This window comes from Aphelocoma coerulescens, chromosome 5, assembly GCF_041296385.1.
Source record: "Aphelocoma coerulescens isolate FSJ_1873_10779 chromosome 5, UR_Acoe_1.0, whole genome shotgun sequence".
NCBI lineage: Eukaryota > Metazoa > Chordata > Aves > Passeriformes > Corvidae > Aphelocoma > Aphelocoma coerulescens.
Genome location: NC_091019.1, coordinates 43157217 through 43182236, shown reverse-complemented (window position 1 = coordinate 43182236; position 25020 = coordinate 43157217). Strand labels below are relative to the sequence as shown.

At 37.7% G+C, this 25020-nt stretch overlaps 1 protein-coding gene across 4 annotated transcripts in view; it reads right to left on the bottom strand.

Annotated features, from left to right (window-relative positions):
* The window catches only part of MIPOL1 (mirror-image polydactyly 1), a 187311-nt gene that overhangs the window by 124115 nt on the left and 38176 nt on the right, over nt 1-25020 (bottom strand). For all 4 annotated transcript variants that reach the window (XM_069017836.1, XM_069017839.1, XM_069017837.1 and 1 more), the window contains 3 exons: nt 14224-14407; nt 11171-11306; nt 10087-10192 (listed from right to left, as the gene is read on the bottom strand). In XM_069017836.1, coding sequence (XP_068873937.1) covers nt 10087-10192; nt 11171-11306; nt 14224-14407 — 426 coding nt within the window. The remainder of the gene's footprint in view (nt 1-10086; nt 10193-11170; nt 11307-14223; nt 14408-25020) is intronic.

Sequence of the window (25020 nt, the reverse complement as noted above, 5' to 3'; positions counted from 1 at the left end):
GCCAGAGCACTGACTACCTGGGTAAACTACAGTGCAACTGCTATGTCCTGACTGCATCTGGGATACACAAGTAGTTTGATTTGGTATGGTAATTATTACCTATCAGTACCTTTGTATATTTATTTGCTATAGTTTTTCCAGTAAATTATGTCAGTCCATCAAGCATCATCTCAGACATGTCACAGAGAACCCTTTCCATAAAGCTGCAAGTGGAAACACTGCAATTTTCATAACGAAAACAAATCCTGGAATGAATAGAAAGTTGTCTAAAATAACTGAAGATTTGGCACTTAATACTGTTCTGAGGTTAATTATTTTCCAGTTTAGTTGACTTCCTTCTGGCCTCTTAAAGTGCACCCCTTCTGTCAGACCTTAGAACATCTTCATCTCAGCATGAAAACCCACAACTTGTTCATTCCTGCAATGGATCTTGAACATGCATGTACACTTAGAGTGACTGTCTTTTGACATATCTAATTCCCTCTCTGTGTAAGTACAACCAGTGGTAATAATGACTATACAGGCTTTTAAAAAACAGATTATTGCTTATTTGTCATTGAACCAAAGTGATGTACATTTAACAGTATGAAAACATTCAGAAAAAGGTATTTTTCAAGTTACTTAAGCATCCTGCTTATCTGAAATCTTACCATCCCTGATAGCAGCTCAGAAGCTGATTGCCTTGAACAGTGAACCTTTCCCCCACCCAGAAGTCTATTACAAAACACTGTCTTTTGACTATCAGCTATGAAAAGTGACTTAAATTGAGCAACTCTTGTTGTTTTCATATCCGTCCTCTAAATTAAAGCATTGGTGTAAATATCCCAATGACCAGATCCACCAACTGCATTAAAAAAATATTTATAGTCATTCTATATCAATTACAAGTGTCTGGCTTTTGGTTCTGTTTCTTAAAGGTAATATTGCAAGTCAATTGTTTAATATTAAAACAGATTAGGGAAATGTAGAAAATCATGTAAGATGCTTGCATAGTAGTCTAAGTTTAAAAAAAAGGATACTTAGATACATGGCATTTTAATACAACATAGCAACACCGACACTTCCAAAAGAAATTACTTATTTAAAAAATACTTAAAGACCTCATCTAACTCATTTTAATGGTCTACAGAAGACTAACTCACCTGATTTCTTTACCAGCCAAAGCTGAATTTAGGTTTGCTGTTTTTGTTACCCAATGCCTGTACATTTCTAATTTAATATTTTATTAATTCCTTTTTCCTACTACAGGGAGTATTATAAGAGTCACATGACTTCAGGTAGTCTGAACATTCACCATTCACACTGAACTATGGATGAGTCACAAGTAGAAGTTCAGGACCATAAGGACCACAGCACTCTTGAAATAAGTGAAATGCATACACATTTGGGTCTCAATGCAGCAGCTAAGCAAAACATTTTGTGCCATATCTAGGAAAACGTGTGCTGTAAAAGCTGTCCAGGTAGAGTCTATGAAAGAGTGACATGAAATTCTTTCGTATTAGAAAGAGTAAAAATTATCCAGATTATCATCCCTTTGCTTCTTAAAAATGCAAGGTGAAGATGGATTGAGAATAATACCAAGTCATGCTTCGAAGTTCCATTCAAGGTATGACATATCCAGCAAAATACTGACTCCATACTGCCCCACTGACTTGGCGCCTGATCCAAAGGAAAAACAGATCCAGCTACTTTGTCACCAACTGCTCTCGTCGACATTACAAGGTTTTCCTTGGAGACCTTCTAGTGGCATACTAACCAACAAACCCTATCCTTTCTGTCTTGAGGCCTGACCAAGAAGAAACACAAATTCTTATAGAACTCATATTTCAAGCAAGAAAATGACACACAGAAATGAAGTATGAGTAGTCTAGTATTAAGCTAAAATTAATTGTGCAATTTACTAATTCATATATATATATAATGGCATTCAAGAGTTAAAATATTTAAATTCCAGAGAACTGAATTAAGAAAAAAGGATTATTTTTCCAAGCTTGCAAATATTGTTATATATAACAGTACAGCATTACTATTTAGTTGTATAAACTTTATTTGTTTTGGAAGAATTTATTAACATCTTTCTCCTTGTAACTAAAACCCCTGCACAGTCTAAAAGAGCTCTTTATTTTAAAAGAATCATTATGCTAAACTCATCAATTCTAAAACATTTTTAGTTTTTAGTAAAGAAAACAATTGTAAACAGAGAGCTTTTGTAAGGTAGATAGCTATTACAAAGTTCACTTAGAAAATCAATATAGCATTTTAGCTGGAATTTGCTCATTAAACACCCATAGCTCTAATGCAAATTATGATGGAATGAATAAAGCAAATACATATGCTTCTTTCTTTTTATTAAATGTAAAATCTACTGTTAATTGCATCTAGTATGTCATATAAACTTTTCTCCTTAACCATTAAATGGAAGCTTTTACAAAAGTCATTAGAGATTCTCTTTCTTTGACTTGTATAAATTTCAATATTTGTTCAGTAAAGGTTCACAGCAGTTAAATTACATTAACAAATATTATTAGCTACTATGTAAGCCAACTAAGTAAAATACTTATATTGCAGGTAAAACAAATCAATGGATGTTTACAATAATATTTGGATATGTCCATTTTTAAACAAGCTTATCAAATATCATGTAATTCTTAGTCAAATGAGAGAGACTCAAAGTAGATTTTTTTATCCCAAATACTCAAATTTGTTTAGTAAGCTAATTGTTTTCTAATATGGGCAAAAGTAAATATGAAGAAGATGAACCATACCAAGTATGAGTTTACTGAGTCAAAGCAGTGTACATATTTTCTTAGTTGAACCTGATTCTTTTGGCAAACTTATCTCTTATACTTTTTAAACCACTTTTAAAACATGAGAAGGTGTGCTGGAAATCATTCTAGTTTAAACAGTGGTTCATGATTTTCCAAACATGGAACTTTGGGGGGAGCAGGGAAAGCACGACTGCCAGGATAAAAGTCTGTTTGCTTATTTCCTAGAGGTCATCTGTGTAAATAAAATAAACAGAGTAAGAGAAGCAAAAGAGGAAAATTTTGTGACTTAAAACATTTATGGCAGCAGAAATCATGTCACATTACTAATTAAAAAAAAGTAAAATTGGAATACAGGCCAGATCTTAAAATATGAGATCACTATCCACACTACTACTGTATTTCAGAAGATACAGTATATATTATAACACTACAACAATTGGTTTTCAAGATAGGGCAGTTTTACAGAAATAATAACAGTATTTTGGACTTTGCAAGGTGTTTGTCATCAAATGTGGCAAAATACTGCTCTTGGCATTGGACTATGTGAGAAAAAAGGTGATCCAAGAAACAGTGCAATTAAAACTTTATTAATAGTTTTTGCAACAAGTACTAGTTATAGTGATCATTTAATTCAAAGGAAAAGATGGTGAGAAAGCTTTTTGTTAATAACAATGATAGTCAGGGTTTTGCAGTTTAAGATTTAGTATTCAAGATCACTGTTCGCTGAACAATAAGTGACTTAGGATTTCCTTTGGCATTGATTCTGATACATTCAAAGTAATTTTACTAGTTACTTGTGCCATTACAACAGCAAGAAATACAAATGAGATTATACACTTTTAATAAAAAGGCTCTGAGTATTTTAAATATTCATGAATTGATTGAAATAATAATAATGACTCAAAAAATTTCAGTGCATGATTTGACTGCTGTTTCATGAAGGTATGCAGACCTAAGATAGGAGTGAATGTTGAAATAATGGGAAAAATGAAACAAAGAATATTTTCTATTTTCTGTCCTTTGGATATGTATATTATTCTGATGGAAAAGCAGAAGCAGGAAAGAACTTGCTTGGCCCAGTCATTCTTGGAATTCAAGATTCTTATAATGAGCTGCTTGTTTATCCTGCTCAGTTGCTTCTATGAAAAAACTGTCAGATGAAATTTATCCTGCAAGAGAGGTTTAACTGAAACTTCTTAGGGATTTTTGTTTTGCTTTCACTTCATACTTCTGGGTTGCAGCTATGTGAATGTGAGGAATTAGAGAAGTATACTGGGAAAAGAGGTGCAATGACTACCTGCCTTTTCATTTTCATCAGTCCTCCCATTCCTGCCCACCACTGCTGGGTCTCTGTCTATCTGATCAGAAGAGAACTTGGAAACTATCTTTGCCATTTCCAGATAGGCAACTATTATTAAATTTTATTTAACCATATGGATATACGCTTGTTCTCCTTACAGAAATACAAACGTACATATTTGTTATCCACTCAAAACAGAAATCAAAATCCTCTGAGATTTCCTTCTACTAAATTTAATGACTGTGCTCACAACTCTTAAATAAGTCAATCTTATCATAGCCAAATTAAAAAAAAAATCCCTGCATTGCTACAAAAGCCTTTAAAATGTGTCATTAATTGGTCTCTGCTTATACATGTTACAAAATGCAGATAATCCCTAGAAATGTTCAAATTCTAAAGCCCTTATACAGTTCTTATTCAGGTTAATGGCAAACTATCAGGAGCTCCAGGGCTGACTGTCAACTTAAAAATAGTGCTGACATGTTCTATTACAGAATAGACAACTTAAGTTCCCAGCTCTTTTTTGAAAGTTACCATTCATTTACTTTCAGTAATGACGTATAACTGAAAAATAAAAGTAAAATAGTGATAAGAAGATCATAGGAAAACTATTTAAGTTTTCACCAGTCTGTACCAGGAGTTATAGACTAAAAGTAATTTACACCTAAATATGACTTTATAGATAAAGCAGTCTGGACAAACACTGATAGAACACACTGACTTCTTTATTGCTTTGTGTTTGTTGTATGTATTTAGTGCATAGCATTCATCTGCTTCTACATTTCCAATGCTATAAACAGAGTGCTCTTAATAAAAGGCTAAAGTTGCTTAGTGGCAGCTCTGCACAGGGTTTTCTTTGTGTACTCAGATCGCAATTCAATTAAAAAAAAAATAAAGTGGGAAAGAATAGGAGAGAGTATTATACACAGACCCCAAGGCAGTTCTTGTGAAAGCCAATCCCTGTACAATACTTAAGCCTCTGCTTCTAATACACTAAACACAGCTGACTTCAAAATTCAAACCATAATGCTGTTAAACTTTTTTTTTCAGTGAATAATTACTGATGCCTGAATATTTACTTTTAGGGGGAAAATATAAACATTGCATTAAAGCTTGCAAGTTATAATTTGTCGTGTTAAAGTAAAGTTCTGTAATGCCTCAAGAAGTAGATTATTTGCAGACCTTTTTATTCTTGAATAAAACCCAATTCTTTATGCTCATCTAGCACTTGTGTGGAAGAAAGAAGGGCCAGACTAAAAAAAATGCAGAAGAAACTGGCGTGCTTTTTACATAAAATCTCCACCAACAAATAGCTTAGTAATTGACATTTTAATCTATGCCAACTCATCATATATTGTACTTCAAAGAGCTGTACACAACTTTTTGATAATCAACAATTCTGACAATCTGAAGGTAAAATCACATTGTTTCAAATTAAGCTGTTAAAAATTAAGCCAAGAATTTCTCAGTCACGGTGCCCCCACCTTGGGGTTTTTCCCGTTTTTCAGATGAACTGTCTATCTTCCCATACAGAGGATTCAAATCCTACAGCTATTTTCGAAATTGTGTTATTTATCAAGAAATATTTTGAAAATATATTCAGGAAATAGTATTTCATAATGAAGAATTTAGTAGGACAAACCCCCTAAGAACTATATAGACTAAATATATAAATAAATTATGCACAGAAAACTGGTTTAGGGAAGTATATGCATTACCTCCTCAAACTGTAAAATATCATTCATATTTAGGTTTACAAACACGAGAGTTGGGAACTTCTGAGTTCTTTTGGCTAAAGCCCAATATTGGCCTTATTTCAGTTTAATTGGAAGAGGATCTTGAATTCATCTTCTCCATGAGATATCAGGAACCTGGATTTCTGTTTGTACCAAAGGTTAATAAGAAATGTGTCTGCAAAAGTCAAACAGCATTAAATACCAAAAACTGATTATTATTCTGCAGGAGTTGTTCTGTCATTCATAATCTCTCCATGCTCCAACCTTCCACAGCTAATCTTTAATGGATGACATGCAGGAAAGAAAAATAACATCTAAAAAGGGACTCTAAAGCGAGCTTTTAAGAAATGGAAAATACTTTTCTTCTGTGCTGAAAGTTATTGCCACCCAAAGTTTATTACTAGCAAGATTACTTATTTCCTCTTACTTTATGGATATTAAATCAAATTAACTCTAAGCTAATAGCCACTTGGATATTTGTTTTCACTTTTGCTATTAAATCTATTGCATATGCATACTCAGTAATTATTTTTCAAGTTAATTTAGAAAACTTCAAATAATGTTCATGAATATTTCCACACCATATTCAAGAATTCCAAAATACCACAAATGTATATTCACAACATTTTCATAAAAACAGACCTGAAATAGGGACTTCATTGTAGTTATACTGCCATAGTTTCCAGGAGACTGAAAGTTGTATAATGTATACCACCATATTAGAAGTACTGCTTTCCTTTTTCCACGCTGTTATTTCCTATCATTACCTTAGTCTTTCAGAGAGCATCTACAGAATGCTAATACAGTTTTCAGGCATCAAAAAAGGTGTGAAACCCATAACAGGGCTGGACTCAATCCTGCTGAGATGATGTTGATTTTAAAAAGTATTAAATTTTGGTAACATTATTATTAGATACTGGCACAAAAAAACCCCAACTCACAGAATAGCCATTGCTACAGAAAGATTTAAGGATAAATATTTTTATTATATTTTTGTTCAGAATTATTCTTAGTCTCAGTATATATTGCGATAGCAACAAAAATATTCCAGGAGCTGAGTTTCTGATGCCAACTATGGTATATCTTGCTGCAGTAATGGAACTGTGAGAAGAATAGGGCTTTGATATTTTTTCCAGTCTAGAGAAGTTACCACTATGCTCTGTAACTCTCCCTTACACTCAACCAGCTCCTTCCTTGAAAAGCTCCTATATATCCTCTGTTTAATTCTTCCATTAGGAAAAAACGAAGTCACTTATTACATCCATCCAAAGTGAGATTTGTTCTCTCAGCTAGTTGTTTTGAAGACTTACTCCTTTGCAATGCCTCCATCTTTATTTTCCAGTCTGTCCTCAGAAGATGTATGCTCCTTCCTTTTTCCACTCCCACAGGTGGCACCCACTCCCTTTTCTGTTCAACATATCAAAGTTCTGCACACCCAAATTTCAAGATTTGTCTGTTCTTCATACCCACTTCACACGTGCTGTTCCCTTTGTTCCTTACACTATCCTGGTGTCTGTTCTTTCATGATGTGCTCTTCCCTTGGTTTTCCTGATGTTGCCTCCATCTCTGTTCTTCTTCATGACAGGGAGTGAAACTAACAGTACCTTCTGACATTGGGTTAGAATGACACAAAATCCAACAGAAGAATAATGAATAAACTGCAGGAATCTGTAGCAACTGTGACCACCAGAAACAATAGTCTTTAATGCTTAAAAGTCTGAAACCAAAACTTTAAATTCCCTAATTTTCTTTAGCCATAACTAGCTGACATAGAGATAGGGACCCAAAGAAGTTTTAAAATCCATTTTCAAGGCTAGCAAAATTCAAAAATAAAGATATTCTGAAAAGAAGTTATTTACTGCACACAGTATTATATTTTTCTTCCATCATGTGTATCTTCTGCCTTAATTCTACTTTTTCTTCTTTTCTCATGAAGGATTTCACAAATTTACACTTTTTTTCCTCACTTTTTCCTTTGAACAATGTAACAATAATAAACGGACAAACTTTGGATTATTTGTTTCTGTAGACGGTTATAACTCCATTTCAAAATGCCCTTTGTCTTCACTTTCCCATTCTTTCCATGGGACTTGTTTAGGTAAAGCCTATCAATTAGAGTGGTACCTTTTAAAACAGAATTCTAATATTCCTCAAAGTAGATAACACTTTTATGGTGTACCTTTCTTATGTTCTTTACAGTATAATTTTGTGGAGTCACTTACTTATCATAAAGTCAGTACTAAGTAATAATAAAAATGCAAACACCCATATTTACAAGCTTCACTCTACCATGTGTTATACACTGCAGTAATTAAACATTAACTAGTAACATGAAATCACAGCAGCATGTGTTCTCCCTTCCTCAAAGAACTTAACGCAGGGGGATAAGGTTTTCCTTAAGCACACTGTCTGCCCTTTATTAGGTTCTGCTTGTCCATTAGAACTCTCCCCAAGGCTTTTATGAGAGAGGCACACATAGGCTTCCACAAATCCAGTTTGGTTCACATAATTCCAGATTTCAAACCATTTATCCAAACTTGGTAACATTCTTAGAACTGTAAGACAGGAAACAAAAAAACTGTGAAATATTAACAATGCTTCCTTTTAGCAAACAATTTAAGTAGTAAGGAGCCTCTTGCCCTCTCTCTTCAGCATTTAAAGGATTTTATACTTCCTGTACTCATAAAAGGAGAAAAAAAGGTTATTTTTTAAAGGTCATTGTTATTACACTCTGTAGCTCTCTTTAAAATTTGGTTTGTTCTTCCTTTTAAAACAAAATAGGCATGTTAAATTAATATATCCATATTCATGCCATTCTGTTTCGAAGAGAAAATATGCTGAGGACATCATTAGAAAGTTTAAGCAGTAGTGTAGAAAAACAACAATTTTCTAACAAGTATTTCTACTGTATGCAGAAAAATGAAACTACCCCTGACACACCTTTCTTTCCAGGTTTTAATGAGCAATGAACACCTATATCAAAGAGAACCAAGTACAGAGGTAAAACACTGGGCAAATATCCAGGAACAATCGCAAAACTTCATATTCAACCCAAACAATTTGCATTAGCTTTTGGCTGGTGGATATAACAACAACACATAGTGCAGATTTTTTTTTTCTTCTGAAAATAAAGCAAGCAGATATGTGAACTTAAATAAGAATAAAATTATGCCTGTATTTCATTTTTTTCTAAATATGTTGATTAGATTTGCCTTTCCCTTCCCCCACCACAGAAAACCTAGGAACTCTCTTTTCCATCTATAATATTCACAGTATACTGTATTCTCAGGAGTTTGATATTAAGTGGAAAGTCAGCCATCTGTTTTTCAGCTAGAGAGTTTATTATCTGCTCCATTTTCCTGAAGACAATTATTCCTCCCTTACAAAATACAAGTATTTTGGGGACAGCTATTAGCACTATTAATACTCTATGAAGTGTGTGTGATCTATGAGGAAACAATTTTACCAAGCTTACACTCTCTTTCTGAACAAATGCTACAATGAATTTATAAAAGCACTCCCATTAAATTTTTTAAACATCTCCATGAAAACCTTATTTTTCATCTAGTGGCTACACTGTATACACAGTCACTTTTCAATAATAAGAATGCCCAGCTTCATTACATTAGCAGTTTCTGCAAGCACAGCATATGAACTGTCTCCATGCTTGTATGTCTATCCAAAGAACAATTAACAACAAATATAAGCACACATTCACTTTCAGCTATAAACTTAAAAACCTTTCCTTATGAGAATTCATACACACTTCATTCACTGGATATATGCCAACATCCGACAAAAATTCATTTTAACTACCAAAAGAGCAGATTTTTCAAGAACAGTGCAGGTCTCTAGTCGAGGTGAATGTGAGACTATCTCCAAACACGGGGAGGGGGTAGTATTGCTCTGAACCAGCTAAAACAATAAGTGCTATTTGAACTGCTGGTTGAAAGGTAGAGGCACTGGTAATCATTATTTCCCCTTGTTTGTTCAGGACCTTCCAACAAAACAAACAACCTTTTTGTGATTGGATTGACATGGTGTTAACAATGCATTTAATGCCCAAATCAGTATGAATACAGGTAAAGCTCCTACTAATACCAGTACCAGGATGTTAAAGCCATCTATTTTCTAAGCAACTCTAAACAACCACACATAAAAAAAAAAGTCAAATCTTCCCTCCTTTAGCAAATAAAGCTAACATTCACTAGGCCACGTCATATAGCAACCACGGGTACTGTACAAGCCATACAGCCATCTGTTAAATGCTTGCCTACTGTACCTGCAATCTTTTCTGCAATCTTAGCTTCTGTCGCTCTGTCTTGCAATTCTAAGTCCAGTTTCATTGTCTTCAGCTCCTTGTCCTTTTCAGCCAGCTTATCTTGAAGCTGAATTGAACAAATGGACAGTAAGATTCTTATCTGGCTGAAACTGTCAACCAGTTATTTCAACCACAATAAAATTGTAAATAACAATTTCTTACCCCCAAAATACAAACACTAAGCATTACAGCAGAAGTTCAAATTATTGTATTTATTTGTTTAAAGAACAAGTGTTACGAATATATTTTTTAACATCTGGCCTATCTTGCTCTGTGAGACAAGTAGCAATGCGCACGCCACTGTTTTTATTTGGGATTCTCTTCCTCAGGTATCACCAGCTGTAGTCCTTCTTGCTAAGGAAGTTCAGAATTGCATGTAGTATAATGCAGGTGGTGTCTGCATGAATAGCCTGTTTCCTACCAAGATACTGACATCACAGTTGGAAAAGACTGGTGTAAATGCATTTTTCATGTTCTTCAACGGATAGATTGGTATTTCACATCTTCAGGCCTTTCTTTTAAATGGGTATTCACTAAATCTTTTCTTGGACAGATATCTGAGCTTGAATATTCAATGACACTTCATGGAAAGACTAGAGACTGTTAGGTTGTTTAGGCATATGCAACCATAGCTAACACTAGAAGAAATGCAGTGTTCAAAGAGAATGGAATTTTCCCCTCTTCAATAAAGCAGAGTTATCAGGGCACATTAATTATCTAGGCCACATGTACAGAAGCATCAGAACAATGAGCTCCAGATGCTGTTCATAAAATCCTGGTCTAGTCTTTGGTCTTCACTGGTTTTCATCCAGGGTGTAAGAATCTATGTCATTGATTTAAAAAATCAGAGGGTAGGTTGGAGGGGTTTTATTTTAATTCCAGAGAAATAGTTCTTAAGCAGATACTAAGAATCCAAAATGACAGGAAGCTAGTGATTGGTGCACTAAAATAAATAACAAAACTAAATCAGGCACAGTTTAAAACGAATGTTTTGCAAGGGAATTACAAAAAAGCAAATACTGTGATCCGAATATCTCAATTGTACCTTTTTATTTTTGGCCCTCAGAGTGTCCAATTCTTTTAAAAGGAATGCAGTTTCTGTTTTCCCACCTAAATCTTCAGCACCATTCCATGAGGGTATAAATTCAGGGAGTGTCCTGTTACCCTTTCCTTCTACAGTGCTGTATTTAGGAAGGGGGGGAAAAAAAAAAGAAAAATAATTAAAAAAAACAGTTGTAATTTTGCTCCTCTGAAACAAAATGCACAGAAATAAATTATCAAAACTTGCTAACAAATTTGTTAACCACTGCAAATGTATTAAATAGCCAGAAAAATGGATGCCCTTCAACCACTTCTTAAAGTTGTAATTCTGAAAAGAAGCTGTAAATCTGGAATAGTAAATAAATATTCTACACTACTAAGGCAAAAACCAGATGAATATAAACTGGCTATGAAGCTCATAAACAGCAAATGCTTAAGGAAAGCAAATATTAAAAACCATTGCTTAACACAGAGCAACAAAGTAAGAAAACATTTGGGGATCAAAGTGATGTTCACGTTAAAGCAAACCAAATTTTTTTGTAGGATGATTCCATACAATGTGATATAAGAATATCCATAAAAAAAACCTAGGAGTTCATCTTGAAGAAATCTGTAAAATTGTGGTATGATTCTAAATATTATAACTGATAACAGGAATTCCATACTGCATGCCACGTGGAGTTTTAAAATAACTTATGAGCCATAGACAAGGAAAAATAAGACAAGATTCAATGGCCAGAAAAATTCTGTCTCAAAGTAAGACTTTCATAAAACTCCTTGGATATCCATTGATACTCACAGATCACTCAGATCTCACTTGCAACATGGCAGCAAAATCAGTAAATAAATGGATTAGAAGGGGAACTAGCAAATATTTTTAACATTTGCTTTCCCTAAGCATTTTCTGGTTAGAGGCTTCATAGCCAGTATGTCATAAGGAGTAACCACAGGAAAGCTGTATGTTCTGAGCTCCTGTTTTCACTGTAGACATTACTTTATGTGTAATTCACATTCTAGAAAGAAAAAGAAAGCTATTGCTCCAAAGAGTCATTCTCTTAGGTAGACAGTTGTCTGTAATCAGCCACCTCTTTTTCAACCTGTTTCCATTGGATTTATTTCCTCTGTGTTTCTTTAAGAAGGAAGTTAAGATCTGTATTCTGCAGCCAAACTGTGCAACCTAAAGCCCATTAAACACAGCATAGAGATTAAAATCAAGAAAGCACTACTGTTATTACACTACATATGGGAGAAAGTGCTTAAACTGCTTGTCTTCCCTTCCAAGATCCTCCAGTTCCTATTTAACCTTTGCTGTGTCTAGCACATTTCATTTAATATTGCTTCAGGCTGCAAGTGATAGATGCATCTAGGTACTCTTGCCCAGATATGACAAAACTCAAACGTTTCTTGTGCATTTTCCATCTTCAAGAGATGCTCCCATTAACAAGTTTGAATATAACTCATCATCATCTTAAACTGAAAGAGGGTCAGTTTAGTTTAGATATTAGGAAGAAATTCTTTACTCAGAGAGTAGTCAGACACTGGAACAAGTTGTTGAGAGTTGTGGATGCTCCACTCCTGGAAGTGTTCAAGTGTTGGATGGGCCTGGTCTAGCAGAAGGTGTGTCTCTGATCCTGGGAGAGGGGCTGGAACTAGATGATCTTTAAGGTCCCTTCCAACCCAAGCCACTCTATGATCATCTTTCAACCCCTCAAATGTTTTCTTCCTTTCTCCTTAAAATTAAAAATGACAAATCACATTGACAGTACAGCAAGACCATCACCTACAATGCAAATCAACACCTACTCAACATTTCCTGGGTTTTTCTACATCAAGAAATTTTATCATATGTTCTAATTACAATCTACTTGGGCAAAGAGGTTTCAGCATATAGCTTTAGGATCCTACAGGTAATATACTTGTAGATGAGATGGTTCAATATGCTGACTGCTGTGGGAGGTTAATCTCAGTGTTCAAGACCAATCTGATTGTCAGTGAGAGTGGCACTGGTGAAAGGTAAGAGGACAATTTTTGGCTGATTCTGTGCTGGGCTGTACCTATGCACTCTGGATTATACTTGGCTTTTAGGGCAGGATGCATTGCCCTTAATGGCATATCTCAGTCACTAATGCAGAAAGGCAACAAGGAAAATGATGAAGTGTTAAGGATTTGGGTTTGGCCCAAAAAGTCACTGTTAGATCATAATAAAGATAACAAAACCAGGTGTAGAATCTGTGAGACAAGTGAGGAATTAGAGTATTTTTCAAAAGTATATAATAGGGCTTTGCAGCCTTGATCCCATTTTCAAAAACAACTCTGACACTCTCAGTTAAAACTTCATCTTCAGAATGCTTAAGTCACTCAAAACTGGTAGCATGTTCCCTAACTACTTGACAAGTCAAAGGTACAACTAGTCAGCTAGTTATACCTTTGTACATTGTGTCACTTATAGAATGAGACTATGTATTTCTTAAGACTGCTCTAGAGGGCCATTGCACAGTACAAACATTAATGACAAGAAATGACCAAAATTAATGACACAATAAAATCTTAAGAGTCTGTATTAAACTTTTCAACCATATTAGCCTGTCTTCAGATTCCTGTCACAGACTGCTACGAGGTATTACAATTCCTCATCTTCACTCTTCGAACTTCATCTGGACTTCACCCTGCTTTATTCCTGCTTCCTACTCACTCATCACATTTCAGCTGCTTGTTGTGCAAAGCCACAGATACTACTAGACTTTCAAGATCTGTTTTAACTCTGTTCAGCATGCACTTTCAAAATTCTCTGTAGAGTTCACAATCACTGAAATACTCACAAGGTGTGATATAAGCCATTGCAATGATCACATTTTCTATGAGTGCTAGAGAATACAGAGGTGAAATGCTGCATTCCACAAGGGAAGAACGGCAGATATGGTGAGTCTAAGTAAAAAGCTGACTTACTGATTCTCATGTGGGAAGCAAACTTCCCTATATTTATTCAAAAATCCATATGTATACTGTCAATAATTTGAATCTAGAAAAACTATATACAGGGATATTTCTTGGATTTACCTTGATTCTTCAGAACCAGAATTAAAGTCACTTAGGGCTCCTCTTTGACTGGTTACTTGCAAATCCGAAAGTTTCAGTGCTTCAGTTTCCGCCTGGATAAAAACTTCTGTGGGTTTTTGAGAATTCTTACAAAACTGAAGTTCAACACCGAAGTCTTCCTTTTTGTGATCCAAGATGTGTATTTCTAATCGGGAAGAGAAGCAAACACATTTTCTCATTTGGCAAATGAAGCACAAATTTGAGATTTCTCATTTGAAAATGGCTTGTTATAAGCATAAAATATTGTAGTAGACAGGAACAAGCAATTTAGTTTCAGATTCACAACTTCTTCATCCCTTCACTAAGGAGTGAGACCTGTGTTACCTACAGCACGGATGTAAGAATTACAAACCATTTACTGGATTTTTCTCAGGGAAACATGAAAAATTCATCATCATTTCCTAATTCTTCTTCCCCCTTAAATGACTAATAAAAATAATGCTGACTGTAGAAAATTATTCACTTCTTACAAAATTCAGCTGTACTATAGTGAGGTAGGATGAATTTCTCTCTCCAGAGGGAAATTTTCAGGTTATAACTAGACTCTTATAATGAGGTCTCTTTCAAGTCCATTTTGGCTACAAAAGGAGTATCATCAAGCTGTAGTTAGCAACAACAAATTTAAAGCACCATTATTTATTCCTGGAGAGTGTGAGGTACAGGCTCATACAACTAAAGAACTTGAAGAATGGAAAGCAGAAATTGTGCCAAAGGGAAAAATTATCTGATTAAAATGTTGAGTGTGGTAGGTAGTTCTCTTAAGCTTGGCTACTAGATATTTTTAGGACATATTTCTGATATCACGGCATTTAAATGAAAGAAAGATCCACATACCACAAATGCTCTTTCATAAAGTAAGAACAAGTAAGTTTTAATTATAGAATTATATTAAAAAATGAGAAGGAAGCAGCCTAAAAACACTGGAAATGGAAAAAAGGTGCATATATTCTTCATTCTTTCATTTAGATTAGTAGAGAACAAACACTGGAGCCTTTGCTTACTTAATAAAGTTAGTATTTCCAAATATTTTGGATAAAATATAGGGCATATATTCTTTGATCCATCTTACAACATCCTCAAAAATAATAAGAAACTATCTATATAGTTGAAATCAAGTAGAAATAGACCAAAAATACAAATCAATCACTATCTAGGTGTTATCCTGCATGTAAACATATAAGCACAGTTTCCCAAAAAATACGGAAAACTGTCTCTAAAGTGTGTTGCAATAGATTCCTCTTGCCTTAAATGAGGAAAGACACAGCCAATGCCACAGGAAGCAGCCCAAGGACTCCAAGAGATGACGTGGGAATTGGCTGAAGTCAGTTTAACAACTTTCAATACGAAGCTACGTGCTACCGCCTCCAGGAAAAAGTTATTGGTACCCACTGCTCACCTGTATTCTCTGCATCCACTTCAGCACAAACTTATTTGAATCCACTCTAACTATTCCTGCAAACTATAACCACTGATCTTTGTACTAGAGAAACAACAGTCAACAGAGTATCGGAATCATTGTTTCTGAGCATGTGGGGACCATTACCATCAAATATTTGTCAATAAGTATTGACAAATACTTGATTGAAATATGTTCTTCACATCATTTCACAGCTAGTGCAGAAATTAAACACAAGGCCACAGCCACCTGCATTCTTTGAACAAATGTACACTGTTTCCACTGGCTTGAAATCCTGCAGATTTGTGAGCAGAGATTTCCTCTGAAGTGCTGCTACATCTAAAAAATTGATTTGGTCTCTTACTCCTCCTTACAGTAAGGAGCAAGGATCTCAAAAGAAACATATATTTAAAAAAAATAACCAAGTATACTCTAAGAACCTGACTCAGTTTGGGAGTGACAACACATTAGGGGAAAATTTGGAATCCTCTCCAGTTAGTACTATCTGAAAACTAACCTAATCTGAATTTCCATACTTGCAAAGCATTTCATAGGGAGTTATGTTTCCCATTTGATTTATATTACGAAGAACTTCCTATGAAGTGTCCTGTTCACTTCTCCTATATCAGATGCAGTGTCTGTATAAATGTACTTGCAAATTATGCTGTCACACGCTGCAGAGGAAGTGCAATGCTTCACTTGCCATAACAACTTTTCCTCCTCTTCCTCTCTAGGGCATCCACTTAATCTATAAACCATATATATGTGAAGTGCCTCAAGCGAAAGTGTGTCACAATCTTTGGAAGAATTCAAGTACAATGTATATTTGTTGAAACAACCAGTGATGGTATTGCCAGGAACTTTTGTTCCTTGTTTAGCACAACAGTATTCTACTTTGGCCCTATGAAAGTTGGAAAAGAAAAATCTCACTCCAGAGTGCTAAAAAGTTTAGATGACATTTTAGGCTGCTTCTATTCCCTTAGCATGAGAGTAAGTTTCTCTTCTTTTCACAGATCCTGTTTTGTTAATTTGCTCCTTTCACTCCAGAGCTTTAAGAAGAGACCACAGAAGAGTCACTGCAGTTGGCAGAGACCACTGGAGATCACCTTGCTGGCACCTCAATCATTTGTACCACGAAGTTGTCATCAGTAGACTCCAGCAACTTCCTAGATCCCTTGTGCCCTGCTGTTGTCCTTCCTGCACATCGTTAACATCATTGTAGTCCCCCAGGAGAACCAGGACCTTTGAACATGAGAGTTCTTCCAGTTCTCTGAAGAAGGCCACATCTACTTCACTCAATCCTCCTCCATGCCCCTCCCTCTTAGGAGGAGGATCAAGGCAAACACCCCTTGGGTTCCCATGCCCTCGATCATCACACCCAGAGCCATACAGTCACGTGCAATACTTCCCAGGTCACCCCAACAGTATCACCAATGCCTAAAAAGAGCAGCAGGGAGTAAGAGGGTCAGATGAACATCAGCAGGCTTTCTATAACATTCTGAATATGAGCTGCCAACAAGAAGCAAAGGTCTCTAGATGATAGGTCAGTTCAGCAGGCAGATGTTTATTTTTAAAACTAGAAGTGAACATGACTGCATGATGAGGTAAATAACTGCATTAGCAGCTGCACTTCTGCTAAATCCTGAGGCCACGTCAGGATACGTGTTTTGAACTGTAAATTACTGCAGCTAAAGAAAAAAGAGAATTTAGACTAGTACTAGAACTGTGCTGGCATTTATTAAAGCTAATTCTGCTTCTTTAGACAACATACATTTGCAGCACACCCTTTTATCTAGATTCAATTCCCTTAAGCATATGGGTAGGACTAAGCAGCACCACAGGAAGGCTGTAAGTGGCATTCTTGGAAGCATTAGGTGAAACACAGAGGATCTGTTCTTTCTCCACTGGCTTTGTAAGAGAGAAGATGATGGCAGCCTCTTCCACTCAAAACTGAAAGCACTATGCCCAAGCGCATTAAGGTGAGAGATTTTTACTCATTTAATAAAGCTGTAATGGTTTTTTTTGATCAACATGGGAAATTTGTCAGTAGAATGCTTTGGGGAAGACATTTTGAACACTGTCAGATCAATGGACATATGATTAATTTTATTTTTAAAACCACTTTATTCTTCATAGAGCCCATGACTCCCACTTCAAATAATTTAGGCCTTGGTACATGGTAGCTTGTCTTGTTGCTAAACTAAGTGGCAATTTTAATCAATGCACTTCAGTGCCTTTCCTCATGCCTCCTGCAAATCGTATTGTGCACTAATTACCAATGCTGCAGACACACACTGGGGAGTAAGTAGCATTTGCAATAATCAGGCTGCACAGGGAACATCAGAGAAAGGGTAAAACAGCCTTGCAGGCTTTGAAAAAAATTATGTAGATTTCATTAAGTAGTATCACCACTGCTGACTCTGGTTCTTGAGTATACTAAACAACATTTTTTCCATATAAAATAGAACAAGTCCAGTAGCCCAGATTAATATTTCACTATAGAGAGAAGCTGAACAGCTGATCTTCTGTATGTATTTATCTTGAATGAATAGCTTGTTCACATTGTGGGCAAGAAAAGCAAATGTTAAGAAGAAGGAATATAAAGACACTAGAATTAAATCTGGGAATTGATTGTGAGGGACGTAAAGGGAAGATAATGCTGTCATGGCTTGAAACAGTAAAGGCAGAACAGAATTCAATGTTGTTAAGCTGGGAGTGGTTAAAAAGTCAAGTAAAAACAGTGAACACATCAAACTGTGCAGGCACCTACTATTCCTCATAGCTTCTTCTAAGAAGTGGGGGATAGATAGCAAGAAATCAGGGAAAGCACAGCATTAGAGAATCCTGTACCAATGGTGAGAAATGCACAGAAAGTGCAGATTCAACTGGAGGACTAAAGAGGCAATAGCTTCCTTTATTATACCACTCAGCATATTCAGCAGTCCCATCATCCAGCAGAAGTTGGGTGGACATCCCCTTCCCCCTGTCTATAGTCTTTCAGCACCCTACTAAAATGCACTAATCAGCTCAGAGTCTTGCAGGCCATCTCCACAGAATAAGAGTAAGGCAAAACAAACAAAACCCAATGGAACATGCACATAGCACCTCAAAATACAGGACTGGCTACAGATCTGGTTGCAGATGAGTATGGGAACACTAGAAGCCCCAAGTGTGCCAAATCAGCTTCAAGTGTAATAGTACTTAGAGCTTGTTACCTATAGCTTACCAGTATTTGTTTTAAGCTGGTCTGTGGCACAGACATAGTATGTTCTCATCTGTCTGCAAAAGCTGCATGAGTGAACCCCTAGAGGGATGGCAGTAAGAGGGATAATAGGAAAAAGAGCAAAAGCAGAAAGGAAAAGAATGAGCCATATATACCCCAGAAGCAGGAGCAAAGCTGACTGCAAGTTCAGTAGCTATGACATTGTGACACTGTCAGATTAAAAACATTTGAAAAGTAAAACAAAACATTGTGCTGTATTTGAGGAAGTGCAACATCAATTACTAAAAGCCTCCAGAATTCCTCCTGTTAATCACAGAATGTTGAGACCCTAAAGATCACCTAGTTCCAACTTCTCTGCCATGGGCAGGGAGGCCACCCATGATATCATGTTGCCCAGGGCCCCATCCAGCCTGGCCTTGAATACTTCCTAGGACAGGGCATTCCTAAGTTCTCTACACAACCTGCTTCAGTGCCTCATCACTCTGTGGGTAAAGAATTTCTTCCTAATATCTAACCTAAATCTCTCCTCTTTTAGTTTGACACTGTTCCCCCTTGTCCTATCACTATCTGCCTGTGCAAAAGGTTGCTCTCCCTCTTTTTTTAAAAGCCCTCTTCAAGTACAGGAAGGTTGCATTGAGGTCTTCCCAGAGCCCTCTCTTCTCAAGGCTGAAAAACTCCAGCTCTCTCAGCCTGTCCTCACAGGAGTGGTCCTCCAGCCTTCTGATCATCTTCCTGGCCTAGTCTGGATTTGCTGCAACAGGCCCACACTTTTCTTGTGCTGAGGCCCCCAGATTGGATGCAGTACCTCACATGGGGTCTCACAAGGGCAGAGTGGAAAGGTACAATAACTGTCCTCAACCTGCTTGCCACACTTCTTCCAATGCAGCCCAGGATGCTGTTGGCTGTCTGGGCTGCAACCATGTATTTTTTCTTCTCAGTCTAAACAACAACACAGCTTCAATGTCTGTGGGGGTTTTCCGTGTTTGTACAATACCAAAAATTTGGAATTTCAAACAAGAGGGAATATTCACTATCCAACAAAACTATCTACATGAAGAGCCACCCTGGCCCTATACCAAACTAACCTGTTCCCCCTGGAATAATAGGACACACTTCCTATGGCTGAAAAAAACTTGATCTTGCCCCACTACAAATCACACATCTACCACACTTGCTGCAGTAACTATGCATGTAAAAGCATTACTTTAGAATTTCACCTTCATTTTCACTAGACTAATTGCTGTTCTTTATTATTGACTTTCAAATTATCAAAATTTTTTCCTACATTAATAATACTAAAAACTTAACCTGATAGCCACTAACTTCTCAAGATTGAAAATGAAATTAGTACTATGGCCGAATTTTCCTTTTTGAGCTGAAAATGATGAGTCAACCATTTTGTCAAAAGACAAACATTCATTCACTCAGCTATTTAACTACTGGAACTTCTCCCAAACAGAATGACTGTGAAAGACTCAGACTGCTCAACAGTTTACCCTTTACTGAATGATTAAAAGGCATAAATCCTGAAAATGAGTGGGAACAAAAATTAAAGGCTTTTACAGGCATAAATACGCAAAGAAAGAAAATTAGTCTGGTGGAAGAAATCTGATCCCATTGTCTGGCATTAGGATCAAGAGTTGGTTTAGGTCTTATGCATTATCAGAATGCCTGTATTTTCCTTTTTCATTCATATTTGAGCTAACACAGATGCAATATACAACATGATTAACATGCATATGCCAAAAGGTGTTCATTACTTTTGACCCATTTCCTCACTGTTTTATCTTTCCCATGATCTACAAATAATTTTTCAGAGTTAATCCTAAGAAAAGGTGCTGTACGTAATTTTCAAAAAGAAAGTAATCCCTGTTTCTGGAAAACAATTACAAAAGGTCAGTGCAAAAATGCAAGGTCTGTAATATATGCCTTCTCCAAAACAAACAACACGAAAAAGTGAAGTTTTATTGTCTCTGGACTTGCTACAGATTTACTTATGTTAGCAATTATTTAGGCCCCTTCGGTGCAGTGTAGTATACTGAGAACAAGTAACCTGCAACTAAGAGCAAATGGTTGTCCCTTCATGATGCACTTTTTCTAATGCTTAAAGAAAACTGAGCAAGTTTCAAGATGATTATTCAGTAGGATTCTAAGATCTCACTAAATCACTTCTGTAGCATGGAAGAATGGCAGTTGCAGGAACCTGATAACAAGCAAAGACTGAGCTCAGAGTAGTTTTGTAATACAAAGCTAATTCCTTTTATTTCTCTGTGCTCTGCCCAGCCAAAGTACCAAGTATTACCTGCCAAACCACTGGCAGTAACAAAGAGGAAATCACCACATAGATGCATTGTACATTCAGTGCCCCAACGATACATGACCGTGGGCTCTGCAGAGAGCATCATGGGTCAGCTCAGAAGAATAGGGACTATTGATTCACTTTAAGTAACTCTTACTTATACAGGTCCTGGATTTATCTCTGAGATAGGGTATCTCCTCTCACTTTAAGATACACAGGATGGATGTTCATTGAAATAAGCCTTGGAAAGAACATTGTTATGGAAACTCTCACTGATGTTTTTTAGGAGATGCATAAGTACTGTGATCGTCATTTTAAAGCCATTGTGACTAAGGCACAGAGTAATGAAGTAACTTGATTGAGGTCATTGAGCAAGCCACATGTCCTGGTTCCAGCCAGGACAGGGTTAATTTTTGCAGTAGACAGGAGGGGGCATGTCCAGGACACAGTGGTTATTCTGTATCAACTCACATCACTGCCAGGGGCAGGGGAAAGGGATGCTCTTCCAGGGAAAAAGGGTCCAGAAAATGTGGCAGAGGGAGCTGTCCAGTATTGCCTGTTACGGGGGAAGGGGTGGTTGGGGATTGGGGGTGTGGTTTCTGTGTGAATCATTTCTTTTCTTATACCCTCTATCATCAGTATTGTTGCTGTTACTGTTCAGTTTCTTATCTCATTGCTGTTCTCAGTAAATTGCTCTTATCTCAACCCATGATCTTTGCTTTTCCTGCCTCAAATTGGAAGGGGGAGAGGGAGTGGCACATGGTTTTAATGGGAGAATTGATTGGAGAATACCATTCCTAAACCAAGACAGCCATAATTGGTGCCCAGTGTGAGGCATGAAGGGTTGAGATACAACAGATCTGCCCAGAGCAGGCTGGAAACAAATTTGATTTGTTGTATTAGGTCCAGAGCCAGTGGTCACCATGTTGCTGGGGCTGTTCAAGTGGCTGTGTATATATAACTGTGCATATGTTCCCATATGTGGTCCTCATGGTGATCTTTTTCAGAGCACGGAGAGGGATCAGGATTGCTTTGTTGCTGTGCTATGGGGTATCAGTTCATGACATGGTAAGATAAAGGGCAATGAGGGTAAGTTGGGATGTGTATTCAGCATTGCTCTCCTATCCTTACTCAGGCACTAGCTCTGGGAGTCCATTAACAATCAAACCCAGTCTGTGGGAAGAACAGGGGGGATGACTTTCCCCAGCTTTTCACCTCCTTTTTCTCCTTCAGACCTGTTAAAACAGCTTTTGAGAATTTAGAATTCCTGCTGGATGTTAAGGAAAGCATGTTCCTGTTGCTAAGTCTGCCATATCTCCTCAGTGCAGTCTACACCATGTTTAGAGTCAGGACAGAGATTTCTAGGGAGGTCATTCAGAGATCTGCCCTGAGGGTGAATACTCATGAGTGGCAGAGAATGTGGGAGAGAATGGGGCAGTTTTTGGGGAAATTCTACACTCCAATAGTTTGGCAGTTCAACCCTGAACAAACATAGGACCCTGTTTAAAGTGACAGAATATTTGCAAGGAGAATGCTGTGGCAACTCCAGACAGGAGCAATTTATTGCAGTGTGCTGGGCATGGCTACTCGTTACTGGACACAGTTCAATACTAGACAGCACCCTCCAGGGGAGGACTAGGAAAGCAGACCTACAGGGACTGTGGCCTCTCAAATTGCAGCTGAACCCGGGGAACAACCCATGCCAGTAGCAGTAGCCCCTATACAGAAGAAATTCAAGATCGAATCAGTTCATTTAGTGAGGGATGAAGAGGCAGCAGGGCCAACAGAACAGGAGGAAAAGGGAGGGCCAGAGATAACCACCTGATCCCTATCTCTGGGTGAGCTTCGAGATATGCAAAAAGATTTCAGCTACCAGTCATGTGAGCCCCATGTGACCTAGATGCTCCAATGCTGGGATATCAGGGCCTATGATATGAAACTAGATAGTAGTGAAACCAAGCAGCTGGGATCCCTGTCCTGGGTTGTGGGCATTGGCAAGGGGATTGGGAAAAGGACAGAAACTCTCAGCCTCTAGAGGCAACTCCTGTCAAGTGTGAGGGAAAGGTATTCTCTCAAGGATGATCTAGTAGCATGCCCAAACAGGTGGAATGCCATGGAGAAAGGTATCCAGTACCTGAGAGAATTAGCTGAGCTGGAGGTGATCTACAGGGATTCAAATAATGAGCACTTCCCTGTAGATCCTGATGAGGTCCAGTGCACACAATCCAAGTGGTAGAAGTTTGCACAGAGTGCGCCATCATCGTACACCAACTCACTGACATTGATGTCAATAAAACAAGAACAAACAGTGCTTCAGGTGACTACCTGACTCTCCAACCTGAAGATCATCTCTTTTCCTCCCTACTGACCTGTGTCATGGCTGTGGAAAGACTGTCCAAGACTGTGGCCACATTCAAAAGACTTGAGTAAGCTAGAGAGGAAACGTTCCATGCCCCACCAGTATGGACCAGAGTCTGCTGCTGGGAGCAAGCACTTCTGCTGCTTGAGAGACAGGGTACACAGCACAAGGCTACCTGTGGTTTTATCTGCATGACCATGGAGAGGACACGAGGAAGTAGGATGAAAAACCCACTTCTGCCCTAGCAGCATAGGTATGTGAGTTGAGAGGAAGAGCAACCACCACAGGAAATTCTTCAAGGATAAATGCCACTCCAGTTCTGGTGGGCAAGTCCTCAGATAGAATAGAAGGGCTGATGTTACTTCCAATTCTCCTGAAGGGACCCCGAGTTTGTATTTACAAGAAGTGAGCAACAAGTACTTTGATCAGAACTAGAGGGGCCCTGCCACATGGAGGAAAGGGACAATTGGATCTACTGGACTGGGTGGATCCCATGACCTGGCACACCAGACCTACAAGAGTATAAGACTTTTGTTGACACCAGCATACAATGTACTCTGATGCCACCAAGATATGTAGGAGCAGAATCTAATCCTATTTCTGGGTGACAGGCATCCCAACAGCTGACTGTACCAGAAGCTGAAGTGAGCCTGACTGGGAACAAATGGCAAACACACCTCCTTGTGACTGGCCCAGAGGCCCCATGCCTCCTTGGCATAGATTACCTCAGGAGAGGGTATTTCAAAGACCCAAAAGAGCATCATTGCGCTTTTGGGATAACTGCTGTGGAGACAGAAGAAATTAGACAACTGAATACCTTTCCTGGTCTCTCAGAGGGCTCTGTTCTTTCTGTGTCAGCAGGCCTGAGTGGGCTTGAATAGGAAACCCCAATTGCCGGGGGATTTGGGAAATCATCACTAACTGGCTCAAAGGCAAAAATTTTGAATTTTCAGGTAGAAAATGTCCTGGTTCCAGCAAGGACAGGGTTAATTTTTGTAGTAGCCAGGAGGGGAGATGGCCAGGACACAGACATTATTCTATATCACCTCATGTCATGAAGACTCTCTCTGGGAAGACGGAGTGCCTTCTGGTCCAGAAAATGTGTTGGAGGGAGCCATCCAGTATTGTCCATTACTGGGGGGGAAGGATGGTCTGTTATTGGGTGTGGTGTGGTGTGTGTTTTTCTCCTGAATTGTTTCTTTTCCTATACCCTCTGTTGTTAGTATTTTTGCTGTTGCTGTTCGTTTTCGTATCTCATTGCTGTTCCTAGTAATTTACTTTTCTCTGAGCCTGTGATCTTTACCTTTGTGGCTCTAGTTGGAGGGGGGAGGGGGAGCTGCACATGGTTTTAGTCAGAGGACTAAAGTGGAGAATACCACCGCTAAACCATGACGCCATGACAGAAGGAAAAACTGCAGAAGTCGGAGGCGCTGGATCCACACTGCATCTTGGAGCCTGTGCTACCTCACTGATGGCCCTTC